The 18,322-nt window shown below is 38.3% G+C and overlaps 1 protein-coding gene across 3 annotated transcripts in view; it reads right to left on the bottom strand.

The window, feature by feature from the left end:
• The window catches only part of RNF157 (ring finger protein 157), a 150,224-nt gene extending 143,035 nt beyond the window's left edge, over positions 1-7,189 (bottom strand). For all 3 annotated transcript variants that reach the window (XM_044676992.1, XM_044676994.1, XM_044676993.1), the window contains exon 1: positions 7,102-7,189. In XM_044676992.1, coding sequence (XP_044532927.1) covers positions 7,102-7,189 — 88 coding nt within the window. The remainder of the gene's footprint in view (positions 1-7,101) is intronic.
• Positions 7,190-18,322: the final 11,133 nt, after the last annotated feature.

Here is an 18,322-nt window from a genome sequence, read left to right as displayed (position 1 = left end):
TACCGTTTCTTTCTTTTTTAACCCTTACCTTCTGTCTTAGAATCAAAACTTAAGTATTGGTTCCAAGGCAAAAAAGAGGTAGGGGCTAGGCAACTGGAGTGGAGTACCTTGCCCAGGTCACAAAGCTATGAAATATCTCAGGCCACATTTGAACCCAGGATCTCCCATCTACAGGCCTGGATTTCTACCCAATGAGCCCTAACTGCCCCTCTCCTTTTACTATTGAAAGTAACAACTTTCTTCCAGTCACCCAAGTTTGTAACCTCTGGGTCAATTTTGATACCTTACTCGCACTCACATGAGAGGTCCAATTAGTTGTCAATCTTGTTTCTCTCTCTGCCTCTCCTGCATCTATCTGTCTCTTCTTCCTTCATACAAGCCACCAGCCAGTTCAGATCTTCATCACCTGTTAAGTAGGCCCCTGCAACTGCCTCCTTGTCTAGATCTCTTCCTTCTCTAATCTATTCTCCACACAGCTTCCAAAGTTATTTTTCTAAAGTGAATATCTAATCATGTCATCTGTCTCCAAAATAAATTCCGGTGGCTCTTTATTACTTTTATGATCAAATATAAATTCTTCTCTCTGGAATTTAAAATTCTTCACAACTTGGATCCTTCCTACTTTTGCAATATTCTTGTATATTATATCCTTCTACAACCTAGTCATACTAGTCTTTTTGTTATTATCTCACACATACTCCATCTCCCATCTCCCTGGTGCCTTTGCACTAACCATCCCCCAGACTTGCAATGTTATGCCGCCTTTTGTCTTTGGGAATCCTGAAATGCCACTGAACTTAAGAAAAATTCACTCATTCTATTATCAGGTCCAGAATGTGAAGATATCATAGTACTTCAGGTCAGACTCTTCAACAAAGGAATTTGGCTAAGTTCAGTCACAGTTTGTACCATTTCCCAAGTCCTGCATGATTCATTCATTTCATTTCCTTCATTCAACAAACATCTGCCTCAGCCAACTATAAGCAATGGACTGTGATGAAGAAGTTCCAACTAAAGAAGAAACTTTTGTAAAGACAGGTCAAAAGTCATGCTGAAGGCAAAAAGGTGAAGTCATACTAATAAGCACAAGATAAGCAGTGGTTTTAATTGCCAGGCCTAAAATAGATATGAATGTATACACACATTTTTCTTATAAGTACACAGGATTTTTGCCTACTTGCCATAAGAAATTCAGTTTTATAGTCTACTTCTATACATAATTATACCCACTTGTCTAATTATATAGCTTTCTCCTCAAGTGACTCCTGCAATTAAACAAACCCCAAAGAGCTGATAGTTAGAGGCAGAACCAAACAAGTGTGGTAGAAGTAACATACAAGGTCCCTGGTTTATAAGCTAAGCTACTTTTCCCTTAGAAAATACTGAAACTATTCTTGAGGCTTCATTGGCACAGAGAACTAAGTAAGCTCCTGGGTCTTGACACAGCTGACTAGTGGTCCAAGTACAAAATGCTAAAGGAAAAATCAAGTGTTTCTCAGTGGCCTGACACAGTTTGGGCCAGCATGTCCAGCATGGAGGCAGGGATGCTGTGCCCAAATGAGTTGATGCTGTATTTTCTTTAACCTTTGCTTTCTGTATTAGTGACAATTCTAAGACAGAAGGACAAGGGCTAAATAAGCAGGGTTAAGTGACCTGCCCAGGGTCACAGCTAGGAAGTATCTGAGGTCAGATTTGAATCCACATCCTCTGGATTCCAGGTCTGGCTCTCTCTATCCACTGTGCTACCTAGCTGCCCCAGATGTCTTGTAACTATTCTTTCATGCTGTAGCTGAATAAATTTCCTTTTGTAAACTGCTAGATAGTCCTTGAGTGTCTCATTTCATTCTGTATCTGACCCTGAACCATCAGACTGGCCTGAATAAGGCCCCGCCCCAATTGCCAACAGTGGAAAAAGAGTGACTCAGAGGAAGGGGAGTCATGCATGATTAGAGGTCCTTATTCAAAAACCCTGTACCCTGTGGCTTTCATGGTTCAAGCACTGCTTCTAGTTGTGCCAGTCATATTTCATGAGGCACCCCCACACTGACCTGTGGGAATGAGAAAGCAAACTGTCTATAAGCATTCTAGAGACAAATACAAATGAGTTCTACATCTTTAAGAACTATGCCCTAAAAAAATGATATATATTGTTAAGTGTTGTTAGTTGAATTTGCACGTTTTTGGTATTTGGGAATGACAGTGATATCCAGGCCCAAATGCTGTGGTAGGCTTTGGTTCTCCCTAAAGACTGGAGTTTGGGGATTGTCTAAGAACTGTGCTGAATGAGTGGCTTTGGGGACTTTTTGTCTAGTAATTGGGAGGTCACTGGGAATTGTGCCACATGTACTCCCTGTTGAAATTGTATGGTGCTAGGCACTGGGAGAGGCACTTGAAAGAATAGTGCTTAATCCTCCTGGTTAATTGAAGGGGGGGTGCCTTTATGAGTTTAAAGAGACACAGCTTTGCTCTAGTTATTGTGAAATGTAACTCCTTTTCTCCTTGGGAAGCCAAGTGAGGAATAGGTAAGGGACCCCTAGCTCAGTGAGCCCTAGTGCAAGCACTGGATACCTTTTTCCCACTCTTATAAAAATGGCAACTGCTAGCACCTAGAGACTAAAGCACCTGTGCTGGCCTCAAGGAGTTCCTGACTGTCTTATTTGATTTTTTTTCCTCTTTCTCTGAGCACAGGTGAACAATCCTGAGATGGAAATTCCTAGTCTTGGTAGCAGCATTGTTAGTTAAGACATCAATAGTTCCTAGGGCCTTTAGTAAGAGCTGGCTAATGAAAAAAAGATTTTTTTCCTTCTTTCCTTCCTTCTTTCATTTATTCCTTCTGTGGCCAGAAAGGATGACCACTGACAGAAAAAAGAGCCCTGGTCTGGCTGTCTAGAATTCCTTGTCGTGGCCTGCACCATCTGGTGGAGTAACTATTCCTAATCTCAGCAATGTGGAAGATCACCCAGAAGAAGTAACTTTCAGACCATGGCACTGGGAGCAAGTAGTAAAGTCTCAGTATGAGGACAAGACACTTGGGGAAGGGAAGTAATGACCACTGCAGCATGCAGGGCTTGGCACAAGGTATTTCTAGGCCCTTGCCCCAGAGAATAGTGCTAGTTATGATAGTAGCATTCAGGTCCTGGCACAATGGCATAGTTCTCACAACCTAACACAGAGAGGCAGTCGCCACAGAGTTCATAGGTCCCAGAATAGATAAGCAGTGTTGGTAAAAGCACAGTGGGCAATGGAGAGGTCCCCGGAATAGGCAGGTCCACTGAACCCCTTTGTTTACCATAATCTGAAATTAATAAGGCTCTTCCAGATTGCTGATAATATAGAACCCAGTAGTGAATGAACAACTCCTTCTCAGGGATGGGGTTTGAAGACCAAGGGGTAAAGTTCTTGCAAGGTGCATTTCTTTCTAAAACCTTTACCTTCAGGGGGCAGCTGGGTAGCTCAGTGGATTGAAAGTCAGGCCTAGAGATGGGAGGTCCTAGGTCCAAATCCGGCCTCAGACACTTCCCAGCTGTGTGACCCTGGGCAAGTCACTTGACCTCCATTGCCCACCCTTACCACTCTTCCAATAGGAGCCAATACACAAAAGTTAAGGGTTTAAAAAAATGAAAATAAAAAATAAAACCTTTACCTTCAGAATTTAGAATTAATACTATACATCAGATCCAAGGCAGAAGAGCAATAAGAGCTATGCATTTGGGGTTGAATGACCTGCCCAGGATCACACCCAGGGTATGGTGCATTTCTTTCTGACAACAGTGGGAAAAGATGAAACTGTATAGCAAAGGCCTCTAAAGTAGAGGTCAGCGAACTATAGCCTGTAGGCCACATTTGGTCTGTGGGCCCGAATTTATTGACTCCTGCTCTAAAAGAACAAAGATTTGGTATCTTTCCCCTCTGAACTCCCAGGGAGGTAGAGGTCCTGGTTAGTGGGATTGGAGATTTGGGGCAGAGTATGGAGGATAAGGTTTGTTGGAATGGCATTTGGTTGGGTAGATTGCAATGATCTTCTAAGAGGGCAGAAGGTCATTTGGCTTACTTGCCCCAACTGAGGTATACAAGGCTCAGCCAATGGGTAGTTAGTGTCAAGGATTTTAATTGAATATCCTCTGTACTGCAAGAATACCTTTCTGACCTACTGTTGGTCATTACTATGGAGAATGAAAATGAATGGTGTTTTAGTGGGGGTGAGAAGAGAAGAAATAACCATTTTATCTGAATTGCCATCTTTTTAACCTTAGGAAATATCCTTTGTTATTTGTAAAATCACTCTTATTGAATTTTATGGTCCACATATCTAACACTATATTCCAATCCTGAGTCTGAATCACTGTAGCTAGCCTCCTTTAAGCCTGGTCCAGAATAAAAGCAAGTTTTGGTATTGTCTCTGGCACTGCAATAGGCTACCTGCAAGGGTTGTAATGTGGCCTCGTGATTACCTTAATACAAATGACAAATGATCCTGACCCATGATATGGATTGGTGACTATATTGTCTTGATCTTCTTGGTGCTTCTCTTGCCATTATCACATCAAAAGCCCTACTGTGGGGGACAGCTGGGTAGCTCAGTGGATTGAGAGCCAGGCCTAGAAATAGAAGGTCCTAGCTGTGTGAACCTGGGCAAGTCACTTAACCCCTATTGCCTAGCCTTACAACTCTTCTGCCTTGGAACCAATTTTTTTTTTTAACCCTTACCTTCTGCGGCAGAAGGTAAGGGTTAAAAAAAAAAAAAAAGCCCTACTGTGAGCTATAAAGATTTAGTATCACCTACCACATGGACCAGATCCAGGACTCTGTCTTTCTGAAAAGGGGAGGTGAAACTTAGGATTCTGATCTTCATAATCTTCCACACTATTTCACACTTTCAAGAGGCCATTACATTGCTGGTTATCTTTGTATCTTTTGTTTTTTTCTTTTCCTCATTGAATGCTGTCTCTCCTAGGCTTTGCATCCCTGATGTCAGGGTTTCTCAATAATAGTCACTTAAGTAGTGGAAAATCTTCTGGAATACTTTTAGTATCTTGCCACCAAGGGGTGAGATATGGTAGGAGTAAAAATCTAAGGTCTCCATCACATAAGCTAAGTTAGTTTTTCCCTAAAAGTAATAAAACTACCCTACTGTACTTAATTGACCTAAGGTTCTACTCACTGACATAGTTTCCTAGTGGATTAAGTACAAAAGCCAGAGAAGTCATAAGCTCTTCCCTCAGGCTTGCCACACATTTCTAACCAGCGTATTTGCATGGTCAACAAAAAGGCAGAGACATTGCACCCAAATAAACTGATGCTGTATTTCTGCTGAATATCTTTTCTATACTATAGCTAAGTAATTTCCTGCTGTTAAATGTTAGCATGTCTTTGAGTGCCATCCTTTAGTCCATTTTTGAACCTGAACCCCTGGACTATCTAAATCAAGGCTCATAACAGTTAAAGTATCCTTTTTCATGTTACCACTCCAAAATTAATATGTATATTATTCATGGCATATTTACTCAGAAACTATTTTAGCTCCCAAATAATAACAGAATGCATGTTCTGCTTTCAAGGCCTTACATATATATAATTTCAGTCTCCCATGTGTAACTTAGTGATTCCCCTGAGGAATCAACTCAAAGTTCAGCAAATCATTTCTAGCAATAGAAGTGAATTAAAAAAAAAAATCACAGGTGTTTCAACACACAAAATCCAGATGTTCTATCTAAAGAAAAAAAAATACATACCTCCAAATCTAAGAGGTATACTTCTTTATGAAAAGAGGTAATTAGCCAGAAGTTTGTTAGCATATCATTGACCTACAGTTGCACCTTGACTAAAACAGCTCTCTGCTAACAATATTCATCTCTGCAAGGATTCTCTGGCACAAAGGCAGAGAGGATTAGAGCTTTGCCAAAACACTCCACAGGGATGCAGGTTCATTGTCTGGTCCCTGCCCTCACCACGCAGAAACTGGACATATTGCCGAAAAACTGGCTCTTCCATGTCTTTAATTCAATATGTCTCTATTCAACCGAAAAAGAGAACATCTTGGACCATGACTAGCACCAAGAGTCCCAGCTAGTCCTCAGCCAAAAGAAAAGTGGTAGCAATTCTGGTCCTTGAAGATTATGGGGACCCTGAGCTCATAAAGTATGGCTCTTGCCCACCTATTCTTCAAGGAACCAAGGATATTTCTATGATCTTCAGGCCTCTAACTTAAAATAATGTCAACTGATCAATTGCCTTTTGGAACAAATATAGTACTCTACTTGAATTTGTACAATTTGCATGCCTTTTGGCCACTCCCTCTTCATTACTACAAAGGTGACCACACTGTGTAAGGCCACTCAGAGTGGTTTTGATGTTCATGGATAACACAAATATTTTTAGGAGTTTTTTTTTTTGCTTACTTCTCCTAACAAACAGTCTCTTGAAAATGCTTTGCCTTGCGAATTGTGTCCTACCTCTCTCCTTCGGCCGGTAAGTAGATTTTTCAGAATAAAACTAGCCCAAACCTGTGCCACTTTAATCATCACTAGGGAGCCTACATGTAGAGATACTGACTTGCATAGCACTAGGTAGCCGCCGTCTCTACGGAGGAATGCATCGCCTTAAACCCATCATAAGAGAGAAGGAAATGAGGGGATGATGAGGGGCCTGAAGTAGGGGGAAAATAGGGGACTGGGAGGCATTGGCTTAGCATCCCATTCAATGCAGGGTGATAAACCTCGATGCAGCTGATTCTTCGTTCACTAAAATCAACTGCACGAACCCAGCTCCAGTTTCTGCAAATCATCACTGTTTAATGGCACTGTCAGATAGAAGACAACCCTGACCAGTACTCCACCTCGACCCTGGGGGACCCACCATCCTAAACCTTGATGGAAGAGCTCGCCCCCACCTCTCCGCATCTTGATCACCCCATCTTAAGAAGAGCCTGAAGTGGGGGTGTTCAGCACCTCTAAAGTCCGGTCCCTTGTTTTCTCCTACCCACCCTGGTCCTAGAATTCCCTCCTCCACCCCGCGCCCCTTCCATGCCCCCAGCTGCCTGCAGAGGTCACACCCAGCTCCGCCCCAGCCCCTGCCCAGCCCCCGGCTCCCCTATGCTCTCACCGGACTTGGGCGGGTAGCGGTACACAGAATTGGACGGGATGTCCACCTCCTCCACGCCCGCGTGCTGCCTGCTGGTCAGGGCCCCCATGGCCGCAGGAGCCTCCACTCGGGGCCCGGCCCCGGTCCCTCCTTACCCCCGGCGCCCGCGCTGCCCGCCCAACCTCAGCCTTGGCCCCTCAGACGGAGCCCGGTGCTGCAGGGTGGCTGTGCCGAGGATCTGAGGTGCTGGCGACTGGGAGCCCTCGGGGCGCCTCGCACCATCCTCCGCCCGGCACAGCGGAGGGGCCTCGGCCGAGCCCAAGGGGCTGCGGGAAGGAAGGGGGCGCCGCTGCCGCCGCCGCCACAGCCAGGTTCGGCGTGATGTCAGCGGCTGCTTGCGCGGAGAGGACCGCGGCGGCTCCAGCCAATGGAGAGCCGGGGAGGGAGCGCCCCGACCCCAACAGCCAATGGGAAAGCGGATGCAGCAGGGGAGCTGGCGGCGCGTGCCACCAGGCAGGGAGTCTTGGTCCCTGGGCCCCCCACCCCCCACCCCACCCCCACCCTAAGACTGGGACGGGAGGAGGGGGGAGGCCCGGGAGGTCCTCGGGGACACGTGCGGAGGAAGGAGGAGAGGGAAGGAAGGAAGGAGGGAGGAAAGCTAAGGAAGGGGGACGGGGAGTAGGAGCAGGGAGGAGGACTGAGCAGGTGGGCGGAGGAACCGAGATGCTCTGGTCCTGAGCCAGGAGGCTGTCTAATTTAAGAAGGGCGGGGATAGGAAAAGGGCGACCAAGAGACAGAGTGGGAGTGGACGAAGGGGGCAGATGCGAGAAGAGGGGGCAATGATAGAGAGACTGAAGAGGATGGATGTGGGAAAGAAGAGTCGATAAATGGAGAAGGGGGCCTGGACCAGTAGATGTTATATTGTGTCAGGGTTTCTATGGTAAGAGAAGTGGTTCCAATAACTTCAGGAAACTGGTAGGGATATGAGTCAGGCAGAATTTTTTGCAGTGAAGAAGGTGGGAAGACCATTCCCTTTTGACTGCATTTTTCCTCCCTGAGAAGAAGCTTTGGAGTCCTCTCCACACATTTATCTACCTGGTCAATTGTTTAAATTCCAGTACAGCTCAGAATGATACTTTCCATGAAAAGTGCAGCATTTTCCTTGCCTTATAACTAACTGGGATTCAAAGTATTCTTTTCCTCGCAGTTTCCAGACGTTCTAATGGCTTTCCCCACGCTCAACGAATTCTCAGAATTTTCATAAGTAAACCATTGGGGACAACCAGAGTGCCAAACCACAGCAGCCATTAAATCAGTAATTTCAGTAGAGAGAAGGAAAGGTGGGAGTATGAGACAAGCATATACTGTCCCAGCAGTCCTGATCTTCCCATGGGTTGTTTTAGTGGTTCCTGATGGGGAATCAGGGAGCAGAAGGTTCCTTAATATTAGCACTTCTCATTCTGTAGTGCCTTTACCATAGGACCCCAAAGTGCTTTGCAAATCACATATCCCAAGGGCTATTCATATTAATTATTTAATGTTTGTGATATGCTTCAAAGAGGAAAAACACAGGACATCATTACTGCCATGTAGCACTTCCCCCCACCCCAGGACTTTTTAGGACAGCTGTAACAAATCTATGGGAAGATTAATTCAGGATTAGAATAAAATGTTTTGCTTTTGCTTTTACTCCCAAATAACTGTCAAGCAATCATTTTTAAAAGCAAGGTAAGATAGAGGGGGAAAAATCATAAAACACATAAAGAAAGACTTATGTGGATGCATGTGATAGAAGCTTGGAGAAACACAAAGTAGTATAAAACTTCCTCTGCTATCATGGAACTTAAAATCTAGCAAGGGGGATATGTTAGATGAACATACTCCTAAAAGAGAATATGTAATACATATAAACTGATATATTATGTTTATAATAATATAAGGTAATTGTAGTGCAGAACAGGATGGAATAAAAGGCAGAGAGGTACAAATAATATAAAAATTAATACAATAGACAGGTAGGTAGTATAGTGAATAGTACTGTGGTTCTGGAGTCAAGAACACTTGAATTCAAATTTTACTTCAGATACTTACTGGTTTCATGACCCTTGGGCAGGTCACTTAATCTCTACCATAGTTTCCTTGTCTCTTAACTAAGGCTAATAATAAAAATGTATGTTCCAAGCTTGTTATGAAGATAAAATGAGATAATATTTGTAAAGTACTTTGCAAACCTTAAAGAACTATATAAATTCTAGCAATAATAATAATCAGAGTTTGGAAGAAGAAAAAGTAACTTCCTACTGGGATATCAAAGAATGTTTCATAGAGAAGTCAGCCTCTGAATTGAGCCTTGAAGCATGGGTAAGATTTCATAAAGAGAGCAGACTGGAGAAGGAGGGCATTGTGGGAATAAGGAATGATATGACCAAAAAGAAAGTGACAGAAAAAGCACAGGAAATATGCAGGACATGATGGCTCTCCACTTTGGAAGAAGCAAAGCAGTATGAAATCAGATTGAAAAGTTGGGATGCCATGTTGTAGAAGTCCTTAAATATCAGGTAAAACAATTTTGGCTTTATTCATAGGCAATAGGAAGTCATTAGAACCATGATTTATTAATCAAAAAAAAATTGACCTTCCATCTTAGAATTAATACTCTGTTTTGGTTCCAAGGCAGAAGAGTAGTAAGAGCTAGGCAATGTAGATTAAGTGACTTGCCCAGGAGCCTATAGCTAGAAAGTTTCTTAGATCATATTTAAACCCAGAACCTCCCATCTCTAAGCCTGGCTCTCAATACACTGAACTACCTCACTGCCCCCTAAAAAATGAATACTATTATCTCCATTTTATAGAAACTGATTTATAAATGACTTTGAGCCCAGGGATTAAGACACCAGGGAATGAAAATTTTTAATACTAAGTCATTCTCTGTTCACTATACTCTATTGGGAACAGCTTTAAGGCAAAAGTCCATGATCTTGCACTTTATGTATATTAAGCACAAATCATAAAAACTCCCAACAATTCATTTAAACTGCTATAATATGACCCCTGTTCTCTACCAATGTCAACCATTATTTTAAAAAAACTAGTATTATTTATAGTAGAGAAACACTAGAACCTTTCTCAGTAAATATAGTGATAAAGCTCTCTCTATTTCAATTCTAGAAATGCTAGCTATGTTCAGGAGAGGAAAAGAAAGGTATTGTATAAATGTTGGTAAATAGAATACCAACATGGACCCTTTTTCAGGTGACATAATGACATAATTTATTTAGAAAAATCCAGAAAAGAGAATTCCAGTTAAGATAGTGGCATGAAAGACTAGTCAAAACCTCTACCATATACTCCATCAATAATCTAAAAATAGGACCAGTTTGAACAATGGAAGAAATCCAAAGAGAAAGATTAGTAAGCTCCTTTTCTTAGACCAAGACTACACAAAAATGTAATTCAAATCCACAGCACTGGAAGGGATCCCACCAGGAAATCCAACACAAGTTCAGGTGAACAGACAGAAAGACTACAGAAACAATCCAAAGAAGGAAGGTCTGAGTGGAATGGAGAATCATAGCAGTATCCTGATTGGGGATAGCCAGCCTCAGAGCTCTGGCCTACTTGCACTCTGAGTCCAGATAGATGGGAGGCAAAACAGCAGGAGACCAGGAAATTGAGATCAGGAGGAAACTGGAGCTGACTACCACATCAAAGAGTGTGGGACAGGGCAGACTGATCGAATAAAATTGAAAATCGAAAATCAAAGAGAGGGTAAAGAGAAGAAAATAATAAAATATGGATCAAAAACATTCCAAAAGAAAACTTTAAGTAGAAGAAACTCCACAATAAATAGAAGCAGAGTCTTAGATATTTAAAAAAAAAAACCCTACTTAAAAAGACTATAAGAATACCTAGATGAAATGAAACTAGAGGAAAAAAGTGAAATAAGAGTTCTGGAGGAAGAATAAATAACTTAGAAGATGAAAAACTTTACTCAAAGTCATGAACATACCATAAATTAGAATAGACTAAACAGAAGTCGATGTCTCTTTGAGGCATATCAGCATGCCAGCCAACAAGAAATTTTAGAACAAAGTCAAAAATTTGAAAAGAATAGAAGGAAATGGAAGGTATCTACTATCCAAAATAACTGACCTAAAAAAAATTCAAGGCAGCTTCAGAATTATCAGTCTCCTTGAAATGTATAATTTTAAAAAATGAGTTTTGATATTCTATTCTAATAAGTAATAAATGAAAATGCCCCAGTTTATTGGAGGGCATTAGAGGGCAAAGTAAAAAAAAAAATCCATCTGTCACTTCTTGTAAAAAAAGCCAGAGTGAAAAATCTCAAGAATGTCACAGTCAAAATCTAGAATTTCAAGGTCAAAGAAAAATACTGCAAGCAGCCAGAAAGATTGAAGTTAAGTAACAAGGAAATATGCCCAGGATCACCTAAGACTAGCTACAACCACTATACTATAACACAATATTCCCCAAAGCAGAAGTTTAAGGTTTACAGTAAAGAATAATTTATCCTAGGGGCAGCTGGGTGGCATGGTGGATTGAAAGCCAGGCATGGGGATGAGAGGTCCTGGGTTCAAATCTAGACTCAGATACTTCCTAGCTGTATGACCCTGGGCAAGTCATTTAACTCCCATTGCCTTATGACTTTTCTGCCTTAGAATCAACATACAGTATTGATTCTAAGATGTCAGGTAAGGAAAGACACGAAGGAGAAGGTAGAAATTACTGTCTCATAATTATGTCTACAAGAAGAAGAGAACATGAACATGGAGAACGGAGTGAAGGAAATGGCATCTAATGAAGCTAACTATTACCTAAACTGGACTGAGTAGGGTTAAACACATGCACACAAAGAAATTAGTACATTAATACATTTAATTCAACAGTTAACAGGCAGGGGAGGAGGTTTAAGAGACAAGAATATCCAAAAGGTAAAACAAACTTTAACTCCAGGTTGTAATGAGGGAATCAGAAAAAAAGAATTTTATGAACCACAGATCTGTGTCTGGATCTGCACAAAAGAAAGGGAGGGAAGGTAGCTGAGTGGAAATATTGTTTCAGTTGTGGATTACTAGTGATGATCATATTCCTATAGCTTCATTACAGTTTTTCTTCTTTCTAAAGAGGGAAAGTGAAAAAAGAGAGGGGAAAGTATAAGAAGATATGAGAGAGTTAAATACAAAATTAACCATCATAACTATGAACATAAATGGGATGAACTCACTCATAAAATGGAAAAAGATAGTAGAAAGGGTTGGAAAGCAACATTCAAGAAATTGTTTACAAAAACACACACACCTGAAATGTAAAAATTTATACAAAATTAAAATGGAGGCTTAGAGCAAAATATATTATGCTTCAGGTAAATTCTAAATAGCAGGAAAAACATTAGCTTAGACAAGGCAAAAGTAAAAATAGAAATTATAAAAGAGAGATAAATTAGAAAACTACTTAAAGCTACCATATAAAATAAAATAATACCTATACTTAATATATATATGTGCACTGAGTGGTATTATATCTAAGTAGTTAAAGGAAAAATTATTGAATTAGAGGGAAAATAGGCAACAAATTATAATGATTGGGAACATTGATATACCCTTTTCAGATCTACACAAATATAACAAGTTCTAAACAAGAAGTTAAGGATCTGAATAAGACATTAGAAAAGTTAGAAATTATTCCAGAAATCCATAGATAGTTTAATACTTGGAAAACTAATAAAATTACATGATTATATCAACAAATGAAGAAGAAGCTTTTGACAAAATATAACAACCACTTCTGTTAAATTTTTTTTAATCTAGCCTCAGACACTTCCTAGCTGTGTGACCCTAGGCAAGTCACTTAACCCCAATTATCTAGCCCTTACCTCTCTTCTGCCTTCAATACAAAATAATGATTCCAAGGCGGAAGGTAAGGGTTTAAAAAATAAGAATAAATCTTAATTTATTATAGTAAATAGGAGCAAAGTGGCACAGAATGCTAGGTCTGTAGTCAGGAAGACTCACCTTCCTGGATTCAAATCTGACCACAGACATGTGGCCTTGGCAAGTTGCTTAACCCTGTTTGCCTCAGTTCCCTCATCAGTAAAGTGAGCTAGAGAAGGAAATGGCAAACCACTCCTACATCTTTGCCAAGAAAATCCCAAATAAGGTCATGAATAGTCAGATAATAGACAACAAAACTAAGAACCAGCATTATATAGGGAAAGAAAAATTAATGTGCTCTCCATTAAGATCAAAGTTAAAGCAAAGATTTTCATTTTCACCATTATTTGATGTGGTTCTAGACATGCTAATTATATTAAGACAAGAAAGAGAAAATAGGAGAATGTGAGCAAAAAAGAAATAGAAGTATTGTTCTTTGAAGATGATAGCATGGTCCACTTTAAAAATCCTAGAAATAAATATAAAATGAATTAAAACAATAACTTCAGCAAAATAGCAGGATACTAATAAACTCACATCATTAGCCTATCAGTATATTATCTCAGAACCCAGCAAGATGGATTTAAAAGTTAAATTGCATTCAAAATAATCCTGGCATTTATAAAATATTTGAGAGTCCATTGACAAGACAAGGAAATTATATGAATAACCATTTAACACTTAGTGTAATACAGACCTAATTGCTTGTGGTTGGGCCTTGCCAATGAAACAATATGACAATAGTGCCCAAATAAATTTACTTATTCAGTGCCATAACAGTTCACCAAAGTGTTTCTTTTTGGAGCCAGAAAAAATAACAGGATACACTGGGGAATAAAAAGATAAAAAATCTCAAAGAATACAATTTTTTTAAAAGTGGAAAAGAGGGGGCCCAAAAGTACCCAATCTCATGCTATAGCACAAAGCAATAATCACTAAAATTCTTTTTTGGTACTGGTTAAAAAATAGAAAAGTTGGGTGACTCAATGGATTGAGAGGCAGGCCTAGAGATGGGAGGTCCTAGATTCAAATCTGTCCTCAGACACTTCTTAGCTGTGCGACCCTGGGCAAATCACTTAACCCCTATTGCCTAGCCCTTACCGCTCTTCTGCCTTGGAATCAATACATAGTATAGTATTGATTCCAAGATAGAAGGTAAGGGTTTAAAAAAAATAGAAAAGAAAAAATAAAATATCTGAAGAAACAATAGTATAGTGTTGCCTAAATATCTGGATTCCAATGACAGGAATAAGAATGAATCATCAACCATAATTGGGAAAAATTGAAAAAGTTTCTAGAAATTATATCTAAATCAATATCTCACATGATATGCTACAAGAAGTTCCAAGTGTATATATGACCTAGAGGCAGCTAAGTGGGACAATAGATGGAAGCCTAGAGTCAGGAAGACCTGAGTCTAAATCCTTCCTCAAACGTTCACTAGCTATGTGATCCTGGGCAAATCCATGTGTTATGAAGACAAAATGTTTAACAGAGTGTGGCATATAGAAGGTGCCTGATAAATGATAGTTTCCCTAGTCTTCCTTCCCTCTTTCCCTTCCCTTCCTTTCCTCCTTGTTTCCTTCCTTACTTTCTTCTTTCCTAGATCTATGAGGTCATATCATAAGAAAATTAGAGGGAAATGGAAGGAAATACATTTCACAACTATGGATAAAGGAAGAATACTTGATCAAACAAGGGACAGAAAGGTTTATTAGAGATAACATAAGTAATTTTGAATACATAAAATTGATAAAATTTTCACAAACAAAAATCAATACAGCTAAAATCAGAAAAAAAAACCTAACAATAGATTTTTCCCTGTTTGTCTGTTAAAGGTCTATTATCCAAGACATATACGGAATTGATGTAAAATTCTGTAGCAACAGGAACCAATAGTTATGGCTATTTAAAGTTAAAATAGCAACTCCTCAATAGTTATGAACTGGTAATTCTCAAAGAATATGAATATGAATTCTAAAAGAAAAAAGCAAAATAACAACTATATGGAAAAATCTATCAAATCACAAATAATAAGAAAAGTGCAAATTAAAACAGTTCTGAGGTTCTTTCTCATGTCCATCAGAACATATGATAAAGAAGAAAAATGATCATTGTCAAAGGGGCTATGAGAAACAGGCACACCTGTGTACTTTTCTTGAACCAAAATGGTCCAGCCATACTCGAAAGCAATTGGAACTACATGCCAATGGTCACAAGATTTTGCATAGCCTTTAGTCAGAAATAGTCCTACTATGCCTGTACCCAGAAAGATCAGAGAAAGTGGATGATGTGTACAAAAATTTTCAAAGGAACACATTTTGTTGCAGCAAAAACCTAGAAACGAGGTGGACTCCCATCAGTTGGGGAACACCTGAACATACTATATTACATTAGCATAATGCTATATTATTATTGTACCATAAGAAATGATGAAAGAGAACAGTTTGGAAAAACCCCTGTGAAAATTTGACTGAAGTAATGTAAAGGGAGCAGAAAAAAACTGACACGAAGACCACAATATGGCAAAGAAAAACAACTCCAAAGATTCAAGCACTCTGATCACTGTACTGTTCAACCATAACCCCAAAGAAATGAAGATGAAGCATGTTTTCCACCTCTTAACAAAAGGGTATGTGGAATGAGACATACCTTTTTAGACTGACTATCACAAATAACATGTGACAAGATTTGTTGTAAGAGTAGGCATTTTTTTTATTGGGGTAAGAAGGAAGAGGGTCATCAACAGTGATGCAAAAATAAAAGCTAAAGGAAGAAGGTTCAATTGATCATTTTTCTTAATGAACCAAAGAGAACAGGAGGTTTAGAGGGAATTGTGGACAAGAGGAAAAGCTTTCAGAATTAATTTAGTATGTACTTTCAAGCAAACCCCAAAAAACACCTAGTGATTTCTAATTTTATGTTCTAGAAGAAGACTAAAGTCTCACCACCCTGACCCCCAAATTTAGAAACATTAAGAAAGAATCTTAAAATTATCCTAATTTAAAGCCTAACAATTTTCTTTAAGGAAAATTTGTTTAAAAAAAAAAAAGTTCAGAATGAAAGCTGACATCCCAGAAAATGGATTATGGGTGGTAAACAGATTTAGAACTAGGAAAACACCTCAATCTAGTTGAGTTCATTACCTGCTCTAAAGGAATTTACAGAATAATAAGAATTACTTCAATTAATAAAAATTTCTCTTCTTTATTTCACCTTGTTGACTAGTGGGAAAGGAGAGCAGAATGGTTTTTAAATAATTGTTCTCCTATAATGTACCTTAATTTAAGTGACTATTGCTCATTTTCATTAAGCAAACTTTCATTGAACTTTTACTTTGCCCTAAGATCTCTAACTATGTTTTATCATATCATGAAAATTTTTCTTGTTCAAAAATACTACAAATTATAGACTTGAAGATGACTTGTTTGAGATTTTCCTAATCACTAAATGGCTATGTCTAGCTTTAGTTCCATCATTTTTAAATGACAAGGAATATAGAAAAATCTATGTATAAATATCCAGTAATTTACCTAGAATGACAAATTCAGAACTTATGGAAATACAACAATAAAATTATTACAAAAAGAAAATACTTAAATAAATGTAAATATTCTAAAAATGACAACACTACTTATATTAATGTATAAATGTAATGTCATGCCAAGCAAACAACCAATGGGTTATTTTATAAAATCATAAAAAATGATAAAATTCTTTTGCAGATAAAGTCTAGAATATCAAGCAAAAAAAGAAAAAGAAAGAGAAGCAGGAATGTTAGGGACCTAATGATACCAGATTTTATATTATAAAGCAGTAAGCATTAAAATTCTTTGGTACTAACTAAAAAATTGAAAAGCATATCCATAAAATAGTCTAGATAAATAAGACCTAAAATCAACCTAGTCTTTGAATAAACTCAAAGACAAACTACATGAGGAAGAAGTCCCATTTCAACAAGAACTATGGGAAAAACTGGAACACAGTTTGACACAAATTATGTTTAAGCCAGTCTTTTACTCCATTTACCACATGTGATATCAACCTAAATGTAAAAGGACACTTAAAAATCCAAAAATTTAAAGAAAAATAAAAGATTGTACCCTTCACAACTCTAAGAAGAAAATTTTTAACCAATTGGGATAAAGAAAAGCATAAAAGAGAAAATAGTTTCAAATATTTAAAATCTAAAACCTTTTGCACCAATGAAATCAATATTTAGAATAAGATAAACTTTTGAGGAGAGGGGAAAAAAACCCCTTATATACAATAACTAATAAAAATGTAATATTCAAAATACATAGTTAATTTACACAAATATCTAAGACCTGGAGCCATTCCTCAGTGATCAAAGGATAGGAACAAACAGTTTTCAGAAGAATTCTGAACTATCAACAATAATATGACAAAAAGGACATTAGAGTAAGGATAAAACAAAGAATTACAGATCAATATCACTAGTGAAAAAAGACTACAGAAATGTATCCCCAAAATCACACATTATGATTAACTTAAATTTATACCAGAGATGTAAAGATAATCATAACATTAGAAAAGAAATTAACATTATTAATCATGTAAAAAATTCAGTCACAAAACTTTTTCAATTAATGCAGAAAAAAAGTCCTTGACAAAATATGATACTCATTTATGCTTTTTTTTTTTAAAAAAGGCTAAGAAGTATAGGCCTAGTGGAATCTTTTTTAATATGATAAAAGGTATCTCTCTGAAACCAAGAGCAAGCATTATCTACAATGGGAAAACACCAAAAAATGTCCCAATAAATATAGGAAGAAAGCAAAGATGCCTTCCTTGTCGTGCTTTTTAAAAAAAAAAAAATAAAGAAAGACTTCAATAGCTTGAGCAACATCAGTATTCATGGCTGGACTGTACCAATATAATAAAAATTATACTATTACCAAAATTAATTTACAAATTTAGTGCTGTATAATAAAACAAAGTACCAAAGAGAAACTTTACAAAGCAAAGCAAAACAATACAAACAACACAAAAGATCTAGAATATCCAGAGAGATAATGGAAGGAAATGGGAATAAAAAGGGAAAAAGAAATTCCAGCCTTTAGTTATATTATAAGCAATATTCATTAGAACCATTTGGAACTGGTTAAAAATTAGAAAAGTGGAATAGACTACAAAAGGAAAAAATATTAAATAATCAAATTCAGATACATGACCTGAATATATTTTAATAACACTTTATTATTCCCCTAATTACATGAAAAATAGTTTTTAATATTAAAAAAATGTTGAGGTCCAAATTCTCTTCCTCC

Source organism: Gracilinanus agilis, chromosome 4 (genome assembly GCF_016433145.1).
Source record: "Gracilinanus agilis isolate LMUSP501 chromosome 4, AgileGrace, whole genome shotgun sequence".
Classification (NCBI taxonomy): domain Eukaryota; kingdom Metazoa; phylum Chordata; class Mammalia; order Didelphimorphia; family Didelphidae; genus Gracilinanus; species Gracilinanus agilis.
This window is presented reverse-complemented; position numbering and strand designations above follow the sequence as displayed.